The sequence below is a fragment of the Nesoenas mayeri genome (genome assembly GCF_963082525.1).
Source record: "Nesoenas mayeri genome assembly, chromosome: 3".
NCBI lineage: Eukaryota > Metazoa > Chordata > Aves > Columbiformes > Columbidae > Nesoenas > Nesoenas mayeri.
The window spans coordinates 73,674,546-73,687,139 of record NC_137544.1 but is presented as its reverse complement, the minus strand read 5'-3'; the positions used below and the strand labels follow the sequence as shown (position 1 = coordinate 73,687,139).

The 12,594-nt window shown below is 40.4% G+C and overlaps 1 protein-coding gene across 2 annotated transcripts in view; it reads left to right on the top strand.

Moving 5' to 3' along the window:
- RPS6KA2 (ribosomal protein S6 kinase A2) overlaps positions 1 to 12,594 on the top strand; it is a gene marked incomplete at both ends in the record, with an annotated part of 290,115 nt that overhangs the window by 122,759 nt on the left and 154,762 nt on the right. Inside the window, one exon of one of the 2 annotated variants that reach the window (XM_080341015.1) lies at positions 2,783 to 2,881. The exons of the other annotated variant lie outside the window; for it this stretch is intronic. Coding sequence (XP_080197141.1) covers positions 2,783 to 2,881 — 99 coding nt within the window. Of the gene's footprint in view, positions 1 to 2,782; positions 2,882 to 12,594 lie in introns of those variants that run through there. 2 annotated transcript variants of the gene reach the window in all.

Below are 12,594 nucleotides of genomic sequence, written 5' to 3'. Positions count from 1 at the left end.
TCTCTACTCTGCTGCCCAATAGGTGAAGAGCAGTATCCTGACACCGATGGTTGGTTGTCCTCCTGTATTTATCCCTGATTGAAAGGAGAATAAGAAAACAAAGAGATCATGCCTATCTCCATCCCTGGCAGGGATCTAAGAGACTTGCTCCCTAGCCTGAGCATGCAGTTCATGTTACAGTTTAACCTTTAGCTTCAAAGGCTAGCTTTTGCTCTGGTGTCTGATGTTCACAATAAATTGCCGATACATGTAACTGACTTTTTTTTTTAATTTTATTTTTTTGGTAAAGAACAAAATTCTGAATGTAATAAGTGTACCTGATAGTTAAGTATTAAGTCATCGCCTGTGTAATCTTCTTGTAAGCTTATTACAGAGAAGAGACATTTAGTGGTGAATGTGTGTCCTTATAGGTGAAAGCACTACATGCAGAAGGGGATGGCAAGTCTGTGTTAAATCTACTAGTGTAAGTAGTAACAGGCACTCATCTACTGCTTATTATTACACAGCGCTGGATGTATACCCACTGTGTATTCAAAACTGGGAAGTTGCCACCTCTTCATCACTTTATTTTGACATCTTTATTAAAGATGTTAGTGTCCAGGTGGGATTCTGTTGTATCTGTGGTGGGAAGGGTCCAGGGAGCTACCCTGAACTTGTCTGATTGCTATTTAATGCTCAAGTGGCTTATGCGGGTAGGAAAGTGACTGTCAAAAGCCATTGTCAGCAAAAAGCCTAACTAGTGTCAGGACCTCTCTTTGCCAGACACAGGATGGGGAAGAAACAGCAGCAGCTGTGCAGCGTGACAGAGCAAGGGAGGGGGGGTCAGGTAATCAGGTGAGTGCCTGAGGCCTTTGTGCCACTTAGGATTTTACCACTGTGAGGTCATGAGTTATACCAATCAAACTGCTTTCTCACCTGTTTATTGTTTTTCTTGCAGAAAGGGTTTTGGTGTACCTATAGGTACCTTAGTTTTTGCTTGGACAGTTGCCTTCATTCCAGGATCTTTAGCCAGGACCCAATGCAACTGTAATGGCGAAGGGCTCCTAGCATTGACATGGCTTACACCAGGGCAGCACCTTGAAAGCAGCCCCAGAAGATATACTTCTGTTGCAAAACAAAAGAATTGTAGAAGTGATCAGAAGGAGGTGCTAAGAAGAGAAAGGGATAAAGCAGACTGCCACTGTGCTACAGTTATCTTGGAATGGGGGAGACAGCAATGGTCCAGGCACACAAGAGTCAGAGGCTGTAGGATCATTGTAGAGCTCAGCACTCATGATAGGATTCCCAATCTGAACTCCTTTTTAATGAAACCATAAACTCCAAAATATTATTTTTCTTTTTTGTTTTCCATTTTAATTTTTTTAAATGCTTTTCCAGGTACATGTAGACTGTGGTGAGCTTTAGACAGAAAAGAGGGACAGAACCTGTGAACAAAGCAGGTAGTGACAGGCATGACCAGCCACCATAGTTCACGGCAGAGTCCAGACATGCAATTAAACCAAAGTATGTCTTTCTCTTTTAGAGCAGATTGATTGGAATGGTATTGTCATTTAACCTCTGAGAGTCTTTTCAGGCTGGAGCAGTGTCAGCTCTCCCTGGGCTTATTTATCTGAGTCATTAATAAGTCATCAGAGCCATTCACTTTCCATATGAGGTTATGGGAGAAAGGCGTGTCTGGGTGCTCCTTGGTAGTCAGAAAGGAAAAGCTGCCAAGGACACAGAGCCCAAGCTGAGTGCAGCAGGCACAGAAAGCTCTTCAGTCTCTGGCTCATATTGAGATTCATTAGTTTTTGAAGAAAAGCTGAAAAATGTGATTATGTTGGGAGGGTGGGGGTGCAGCTGTAAGTCTGCATGCTTCCAGTATAGTGAGCAGCTCAAAATTACAGCCTGTAAATAGATGTACATATTTAACCTCTTAGAAGGGCTGTAGCTCACTGCTATAGTACAATAAGAATAGTAATACTTACAATTTAGATTGTGCTTTCTATTTTCAGAGCTGTGCCGGTGTTAGGTTTTTTAATGTAAAGTGGGCGGGTAATCCGTGAACAGGATTTTAAGCTTTTGATTTCAGGGTGGGGGCCTGACGTTATTTGGCATAGTCCCCAGGATAAAAAGTGGTTCAGACCCTTCTGCTCTGGCAGTGGGTCCATGGCATCTTTTAGCCTTCTCCTAGGAGAAAATCTTGTGAAGGAGCTGATTTTTATTTTTTTTTTCCTCAGATCTGACCACCGTAGTCCTCAGTAATTATAGCAGCGTTGAAATTCCGAGCTAAAAACAGAAGTGCAGCATGTGCCTTTTCCCCATGTGATTCAGAAACCAGGAAATGGAAAGAGCCTGAGTGAGAGGGGAGCACAAAGCAATAGACACATCTAATATTTATCGCAAACCTGCTACGCCTGGGACGCAGGAGCTGTCATCTGCTGGGGCTGATTATGCACGCAGCCAGCGAGAGCCTGATTGGGTGTAGTAGGACCTAAGGCGAGGGGTAGAGGGAGCGGGGAGAGAGTTCAGCTCGCCGCACCGAAATGTAAACACGGGAAAGCGAGAGGGAGTGGAGTATAAAGCCTTTATGCTCTGAAGAGCAAGGAGCCGGCTGCGGGCTCCTATGGCTCCGGCAATTTACCCCGAGAGGGTCTAGCGGTGCCCGGCTTGATGAAGAGAAGCAGGCGCTTCGGAGGATCTCCTGGCCGTGGATACAAAGAGGGGGCAGTCAGGATGCGCTAGGCTGCCGCCGGCGGCACCGCAGCTCCGCCGTGCTCTGCGCCGCGGCCGGGACGGGGCGATGGACATGAACATGAAGAAGTTCACAGTGCGCCGGTTCTTCTCGGTCTATCTCCGCAAGAAGTCTCGGTCAAAGAGCTCCAGCCTAAGTAGATTTGAGGTAAAATCCGCCTTAACTTAGTCAAATGCAGCAGATACTGTTAGGTGCTGGTAACAGAGATAGAAGAGAATGCCTGCGCTCACTTATGTGATAAATAGTTAAAGGTGATTTTTCCCTAGAGGTGGTGATATTTGCACCTGATGTTCTCTGTTTCAGTGTAATTCAGCGCTTTTTCTCGGTACTATTCAATATGCTGCACAATACATTTAGTGTGTTGCTAAGGATCCCTTTGTCAGCCTGGTGGGGGGGGAGGAAGCTGGTTCAGGACATCATGAAGTTGTAGGAAATAATTACGGATCCACTTAAATTAGCACACATGACACCATACTTTGTAATAGCCTCATATTTTAGCCCTCTTCCATTGTGCACGTATCACTTTTTCTCAGTGCTAGATTTCCAAATAATTAATTAATTTGCTAGTGCCTTTTATGTATATATCATATGTAAGACGGTGGGTTTTTTTGCTTTGTCCATAGGCTCTCATGGTTACACAGATTTTCATTTGTCTTTTCTCTCACGCATCCCAGTAATTTTTATTTATTTATTTATTTTGTTGTAAGGAGAAGTTGTTCTTCAGGAGCAGGGGAACAAAATCAAATCAAACCTAAAACGGTTTAGCAGTGTGGGGAGATAAAAGCAGTTCAAGTCCAAGGTATTTAGCAGATAGGAATGTGTGAATGGGGTAGAACCAGGATTTTTGCCTCCCATCCTCGAACCATTGTTCTTCAGCCCTATATTTGGAGCTGTCAATAGTCGTTAGGATGTGAGATCAATTAAATAGGTGTCAGTTATATTTATGTTGTTCGCTTTATCATTGTAGATGAACTGCAACCTCTACATTAAAATAGAGGTAGATGGGGCCTGATTCCCCTCTGCCTCACATTAGTTTTGTGCTGGTGTACTTCAATTGACCTCCGAGAAGTTACTCTCATTTGCACTGGTATTCCCAGGAGGAGGGTTAGTGTCATGCTGTGTGAATACATTTTAAAATGCTATTCCCTTGGTGTCCTATTTAGAGTACCAGGTAATTGTTTGAACATAAAGTTCTTCATGTGTCATTGCTTAAACAGGCCATACAGAAAAGCAGAGGTTTTGGCCAGTGTGTTTGTTTCTTAACTCTTTAAAATCAGCTTTCTTGCAAAGTGGTCATGTATGGTATCTAATTTGATTTCACTCATCGAATAGTCATGCTATGCATTTAAAAAACTAGTAAGTGGAAGTTGTTAAAGCTCCCTCCTTGTACTAACCCTGACCCTCAGGGACTGATGGGAGCCAGGGGGCTAACCTTTATTTCCCTGTTGTGAACCCAGAAATGCAAAAGCTGAGCTGAAATCCTTGTAACACACTGCAAATCCACCAGAACCAACAGGAAGTATATCTGGAGTCACTGAGTTACATGAAGGAGTTCTGAGACAGGGGAGTGTCTTCTCAGGCTGCCACTGTCAGGGTATGATGTTAGGAGGGGAGGTGATTTTGAGACAGCAGAGCTCCACCAGATCTTGTAACTGGTCATTTGACATTGCCATAATTTAGGAGAAACAGATTCCACTATGCTAATTACTTAGTTTACTGGGTAATTTCGCATGAATGACCAGTACAACTCAGCATTTGTAACATACCAAACCCTGCCTTCATTAAACAACAAAAAAAAGTCTTCACAATCCCTTTGATCATCACTATTACATTAGATTTAGTGGACTTCCTAAACACATAGGAAATAGTTTCCCTGATGTGAGTTGTTTTGTAATGTTGGGGTTTTTTTGTTTGTTTGTTGTTGGTTTTTTTGTTTGTTGGGGTTTTGTGTGTGTGTGTTTCTGTTTGTTCGTTTGGTTGGCTTTTGTTTTTCTATTTCTGATTTTAAATAATTTGCTTCAAGAAGCAGACTGGTATGTATCCTATTGCACAAGAGCATTTTATCTACTTCCCCCCTCACTCCCTTGACTTTGCAGTAATGACCAACTTTATGCAAAGTGACTCAGTATTATCTTGCAACAGGGAATAGGGGTTATTCCATCCAGGAAGAAAAAATGATTCATAAAATCTGTTCTGCTGTTTAAGTGTGAAAATCATCAGAGATGTTCCCGCTTAGAGGGGAAAAACCAAACATGAACATCAAGCCCTCTCTGTGATTTTCATGCCTGAGTACTTCTGTGTATAAATTCATAATTGCAGGCTAATGAGTGCTTGTCAGCCAAAGTGCAAGGAAGTCTGTTGGTAGTTGGATTTTTATAAGTTAGAATATTCTTCATCTTAATAGGTGGATATTTTTAAAGAGGCAGTAAAAAGACACAGGTTATTATATCATAGAATGAGTAGAAGTAAAATAAAGGGAAGAAATTTGGGGAAAACATGTAGCATTGCTCTGCTTACTGTATGTTAGCTAATGTACCTGGCAGAAGTTATGTGTTGCTAGATGTCATTTGAAATTTGGTAGGGGATTGTTCCTAGGCTGTGTGGGATTTTTGTTGTGGTATTCTTTTGGCCACGCAGGAAAGAGGGTGGAAGGGTTTAAGACTTTGATATCTTTTAAATACTGCTATTAGAGTACATTAAAAATACTAGTTATTAATATTATACGGTCGATTTTTTTTTTTTTTCTACTGTGGTGTTCTGCTATGCTTTAAATTCAGTTGCAGTGAGCTTCATAACTTGCAGAGCAGGGATACAGATGCAGAAAATGACTTAGCAAATCAGATTGTAACCTGACCTTTACTTAATTGTTTCATATGCCAATATCATTGCTATATCTGAGACAACAGGATTACTGCCTTATGTAGATAGCTTTGTCCTGTTAAAGGCAGCAGTGAACACTCTGGTAAATGAGATATTACTGGGCTTTTGTTTCATCTTGCCTAAAATGTGTGTCCTTTTTATTACTATGGGAAAACCTGACTGAAATTTGAACTTATTTGGCTACACTTTTGGGTTTTCAGTTTATATTATTTTTCAGTATGGCCTGCATTACTCTTCATTTATAAGGTATCTAGTGATGTAATTTTATTAAACGTGCAGAGCCAAGTTTTGCCCTTCTGCATGCACACAGAGTTCTTATTGAAGTCAGCTGAAAAACCAGCAAAGTCAATGGGAACTGCATGTGTGCATCCAAGAGAAGGGCTTTGTTTATGGTTCTTGCTGAGTGTTGATGAACATAAATATGAAACCATCAGGAGAAAGTACGTACAGTGTGGATCTGCTAAAGACTTTGAGCCCCAGTGGAATGCATCTTATGGCAGTGAGCAAAATCCCTCGATTTATAAATCAAAAGTTAAATATGCCATTTGAATAAGCTAGGAAAGACCAAAGCATGAAAAGAATTTGATTATGTGTATTCCAATGACGCAGAAGCCTTTCTTGTATTTTTTTTTTGAGAAAATGACCAATTAAAACATTGCCCTTGATTCTTTTTGGAGATGTTTCTGACTTTTGCATTCCTGATGTATTTTTAATTCATTATGCTGTTTCTTTAGTTCTTTTAATTCTTGTTTTGTCTTGCTGGTAATGGTGAATCCAAATTCTGTTTGGTCTGTGTGTGGGGCTTAGAGCCTAGCAGAGCTCTTGCAAATGAATTCACAATTAATTTGGAGCGTGGTGTGTCTCTGAGTAGTCAGATGAGAGAGACAGGACCTTCTGTGGGTAATTCAAGTGTGGGTCCTCCTTGGGTTCCAGCACTGACATGTAGGAAAAGGAAGCAAGGCCGTGCAGTCTGCTAAGCAATAGTGCAGAAGGACTGGTACTGACTCTATAATACTTGGTTGTGAGAGGTTTTCGGTTCTTATCTTAGGCTCTGATTCTGATTTCCTATAGGCTTAAGTTACAGAAGCTTTAGTAAAGTGGCCAGCAAATGCTGAGCTGGACTGTTCCTTTTGCACAGTGGACTGGAGCAACGCTTCACTTGCAAAAGCTTGTGAACTCTTCTGTGCTTAGATAAAGAACAACTCTGGTTTTTATCAGTTGAATGTCCTTTAGTCTGTCTTCTCTTCTTTATTTTTATAGATAATAACTTGATAGAAGAACATATTCTTTCTGTCAAAGGTTAGACAGAAAGAGGCAGGCTAAAGAATGGAGATGAGGATTAGCAGCCCAAGATCAGCTCTGCAAGGTGCAAGTACTGAGGCAGCTTTTGAGTTTTGTGCGTGGCTTTTTTTTGTTCTTTTTTCTTTTTTTCCCTTGGTAATGATAATCTTTGTGATATGTGTCCTTTTTACAACAGAAGTTACCAACACTATTGTAGTCTGACTTCCCCCAGCTGCCGGCAAGGCTCTTATGAGGAAATGCCGCAATCCTTGTAGTCTTGCATGGTTTGCTGGGGGGAAGGGAGGCAGAGCAAAGGAGGGGAGAGCAGGAGGAGCAGGTAGTCAGTCAGCTCACTTGAGGAGCCAGGGAATCCAATTTTCAGGCTCACTTTTATAACTTGCTTTGTCATAACAGATGGTTCAGACCTATGTGCCTAACATTCCCCATTTGTAAAATGAAAATTATGATGAATATTCAAGTCCTTTGAAACTATTCTACCTATTTACATTGGTTTTGTTAGTAAGACAGCTTACTCACATGTGTACACATTTGTAATAAGTAATAAGTTCCCCAAATACTTCTGACTTTATCCCAAATAGTCTTCTGCGCCTCAGGCGTGCTCCTTTCCACAAGCCTCAAATTAACTGCAGAGCTACAGAAACAGAAAAATAAGCAGGTAGATGTAGGAATAACTAGTCCACAGAAAATTCATAGAAAGAATAGAACTGAGAGGGATCTAAAAACCCCTTAATCTAGATGACTCGTCCTCGAGTGGCATCAGCTATATCTAAAATATCTCACCAAACAAAGATGTTTTTCTGACTTCTTCTTAAAGAACTCTAATAGTAAATTCCCATAACCTTCCTAATGAGGTATATTTTATATTATCATCCTTAGTATCTGAGAAGTCTAAACCAAATTTTTCTTACGGCAATTTAAGCCTTTGTCGTCTTGTCCTACCCCTCGTAACTGCAAAAACCAGATTGTTTCCCTTCCTTTGCAGCAGGATTTTTACGCATTTGAAAGCTTTTCAGCTTCTCTTTCTTGGTCTTTGCTGTAGAGTGGGAAAAATGGGTTTCCTTCTTCATGAAAGTTTGGGACTTTCAGGAGCATGACCCCGTGCCGGTCACAGCATCATTGTTAGGGAGAAACTCTTCCTCTATTTGGATGCTAAAGGTCCATTGTAAAAATCACTTTTATTTCAAAGGACCCTATTTTGTTAAAGATCAGTCTGAATTGTCATTTTGTGCTCCATTTCCACCATCTAAATGTCTGCATGATACCTTGATTCGATGGTACTTGACATCCAGTACAGACCCGATGGAACCCTCTCTGTGGGCTCTGATGTCAGAACAGTTCTGACACACATCATATGATTAAACACAAACAAGGGCACACACATTTGGGCATGAAGCAGGGACCTGATATCCTCACACAACAAAAGAGGTCTTCATTTTGTTATGGGATGGGGCCTGTCTGATCAGCTGATAGGACGTTCACATGCATACCTTGTGACTGGTGGTATCACAGTGGTGTAGTGGACACGTGTTTGGTCATGATCATGAACAAATGATGAATGAAATGGAAAGACAAATGCCCCTGCGCTGTGTCTGTGGGCCAAGTAATCCCCTGGTTCTCTGAGCGTGAAGCATCTGTGTGCAGGTATTCAGGAGGACTGAGATGAAGCTGGTGGACTGATTGGGACCTGTGGGCAGCTGAGCCCCTGCCTAGCAGTAACTTGGAGTAACTTGGTTTTATGCAGTGGATAACATATAGTTTTATTCTAGGTTTTAGCTCATAACATGGCCTGTCTGATCCTGTGGCACAAAAAAAGCCTGTTCTCAGAGGGCTGAGCCCTCCTCTACCTATTTTTATTATCAATAGCATTTGCTCCATCCATTTTTCTGCTAGTCTCATGAAAGTACTCCTCTTGTGTTTACTTTTTGCATTTCTGTCCTCATAGGCAACTGGGAATATTTTAAAGTAAGACAGAAATCAGAACAAAAAACCTCCTTATGTTTATTTACCAGTTACTCAAGTAGAAATACTTTAAATCTAAATATTTGCTAGTCAGTTTCTTTTATTCACTTAACAAGACCTAGAGTTGTAGTTCTGCAGTGTTTCTGTAAAAGTATTTGCTGTTAAGATAGACTTGAAGTACTGCAGGGAAGCAGCAGTTAGTTCTGCACTCAGGGGACATGCTCTGTGTGTGTGTGTGTGTGATGCCATCGGCTCTTACAGGGCACAGCTTTTCTTCCTGGAGAACAAAGTCTCAGGAAATGGAAAAGAATGAGGGGAACACTGAAGCTGCCTTGAAAATAGCTTCCTGACTAAGGATGTGTAAGGAAGCAAGCAATACCTCTATTAGAGGTCCTTACAGCACAGCTACCATTCCCACACAAAGAAACAGTATGGGATGCAGGTTCCTTCTGTGGCTGCATGCATGGTGACAGGGTTGGCCACAACATGGCTTTGGAAAACTTTGAAGGGAGTGGTCATCCCTTGGCTGTGAAATCTCTTTCACTATTTTGAAATGTGCTGCTGGTTTCAGTATTTCAGCAGAACTGTTTTTACTGTGGGATGCAGGAGAGTCTCTTCTAGCTGAGCGCCAGGAGTTCAAAGATAATGAAGTGCACACTTTTAGGAGTGCAGAAGACAAAACTGTGATGTTTCCAATGAGGAAAAAGTTTTTATCAGATTGCAGTGATATTCTTAGGCATTGTGTAGCAGTGTGTGGGCAAGAAGGGGAGATACAGGCTGCTAGTGTACTTTCAGATGATAAGTAATGATAATAATTGGCTAAATGTCAGATATCTTACGAAACTTAAAGAAATGAGCTCATATAAACCCTAGGTTTAATTAAATACTGTCATACCTCTTTTCTACAGGGCCAAATTTGGACCTATGCATGACTGGCAGAAAGCAGTAAATGGTTCTCTTCAAGAGTTGTTATGAATAAGCTGAAAGCTTTACAAGTGGGGGAAATGAGTGTGTGGTTTTACTTATAAAATTCACCTTTATCTGTTGTCACACAACAGAGTCTACCCAGACCTGTTTGTTCCCAGAAGCACCATTCTCCAGACAAGTTTGAGGTACCCTCTCGTGTTGCCCAATAGGCCAGTGTCAGCTCAGTACTGCAACATGGGGCTGCTCTAGGGATATCTGAATGCTGTGTGGTGTCAGTTCCTGCTATACATACTTAGTAAAAAGCAGTGATGAGCTGAGGGTGATGGTAAGCAGGAAAAGAATATTTTTTTTTTTTCTCATTTCATGTAAACATATGGGATATGTTTTATACACATGTATTCATGTTCAGGGTCTGGAATTTTATATTGTGCAGGGTTTTTTTAAGTTCTGCAAAACTCAACAAGGCTACAGCTGGTATGATTAGACATTTTTTAAAGTTTATATGTAAATTTAGTTTTAAAACTACATAATTTAATGGAAGCTGCTGTTTTTACTACAAATAATGAAACAATATGTAAAGCACAATAAAGAATGACATTTCAGTTCCAGAGGAATATTAGAGGGTCATCCTTAAAAACTACAAAGAAAACTTAACTCCGTGTTGAATTTATGAGCCCTTTCTACCACAAGAATGAACCTTAGACATCTCCATATATTATACAAATTAACACAAAGTTGTATTCCAGACTCAAAGCTTTACCTAGGAAAGAAGGAATCCAGTAACTCCTTCAGCTAGCATATTTGACGCAGGCTTCTGTATGCCATCAAGAGTGAATGAAGTAGGTGATGGCGAGAACTGTTGAAAAATGCTCCAAAATGTTTGAAAGAGTTAAAACCCATTGATATGAAATATCTTTGTATTGTAGAATGTGCTTTGGGATTGAGCCTTTTTTTGGGGGTGGTAGCACTCTAGAAAAATAGGGTGTGTTCTTAGCATTTGTCAAGTCTCAGCATCCCACAAGTTTGTACTTTGGTCCTGCATCCTGATGGAGACGTAACTGCACTGGCTGCTTGCTAAGAGACCCAATGTACCGTGTAATTTATATGCAAAGTGGCAAGCACTGATGGATGATTTGAAACAAAATCTCCATAATATATGCTTATGCAAGTAATTTTCCTAACAAATAAGTAAAAGGTTTGAGTAGATGTTTGTTTTTTTGGTCAGAGAGAGTTTTTTCTTTTAGTGGAAATTTCTGCTGTTTTGCTAGTGAGTAACAAAGAAAATCCTGCAGCAGTTCAGCTTCGTCTTCTCCACTTCCATGTTGAGTGCAATGGTAGTGGACAGGTCCTATGACTTTGGCAGATATCTTTGCCTTTAACTTTTGCATGAGTACATCTCCACGTTAGTCTTTCCTGTATGGGACAATCTCCCTCTGTGACTAAGAAGTGCCTGAAACAGCAAGCGAATGTTGTAATTGCATACATTTTCAAATCATCTGTCTAAATATCTCAGGCCCTCCTGGATCAGCTACTCTGCACAGAATCTACTTCATTCCTGTATGATTATGTTGTAATTATTACTAAACTATAATGTAAAAGTGAGGTTTTATATTAGATTTTTTCCATGACACAGTCAAGACCATTTTGTATCACTGAATTTGAATTTTTGATTACTAAACGTCTGCACATGTTAAATAGTACATACTTCAGACGTTTTCCTAGTAACATTTCATGATGTTGAAAAGACTTGAAGCTTTTTCCTGGCAAGTAAAATCACTCATTTTTCTTTCAAAATGAACTCCTTAACATTTCATTAAATCAGCATTATCAAGATAGCTAAACCAAAACATTTTCCAAATGTGAATGGGTTTCATGTGATAGCAATACAAAGGAATTTCAAAGCGTTGGCATTTTACGGCTGATTTCAGACACATTGTAGTACCTTACTTGAAAGAATATATGCTGCTCTGAAGAAAATGACGTATCTGTCCTTGTTTTCCAGATTCTGGTACCCCAGTAGTTGCCTTCCTCTTTGTATGTGGCAACCAGTGAAATAGACACAAAAGGAGGAAAGTGTGGTAGTGGAATCTTAGCTTTTACTTCTGCATTCTGTCAACTTATCTTCATCTTCTTCCAAAGGAGGACCACATGTTTAGACTCACTCGAGAAGTGGGTGGAAGTGTGTTATGTGAATCCACACAGAAATAAGTGCTGTGTGGTGTAAAGGTGGGAAAGCCCCCACAGTTCTGCAATTGCAGAACTGAAAAATCCTTACTAAAGGTATACTTCAAATGCACCTGCATTTTTTTTTTTTTTTCAACATTTTTGTGAAAAAGTTAATGTCACATCATAATATATCAGACAGGAATGCTTCTAAGGATGGTGAGCTTACTATGCCTGCAGACTAAGTGTAGATAATATTTACTCACTTCCCTCTGTTGCACCAGTGCAAATACAGTAGCATCCATATGGTCTCTTCTTTCTTTCTGTGGCTGTTAATGCCACTGGTGTTATAGCATCCCTTCCTGCACAGCAGAGAAACTCAATCTGTATTTACTTTCCCTTGAAAAAGGCCACGTGCTGAAAAAAAAAAAAGTCTAATGGCATCTTTTACCTGCTGGTATGAAATTAATTTCTAAAAGTCTTCTCAACAAGAGCAATTTTGGAATCTAGTAATATTATTATTATATTTTTTTTTCCTTCTCTCCACCAAACGGGAAAACCCTTCTGGGACTTCAGAAGGGACACCCTGTAGGGATTATCTGCCAAAAGATACTAATTTTGTCCCAGTC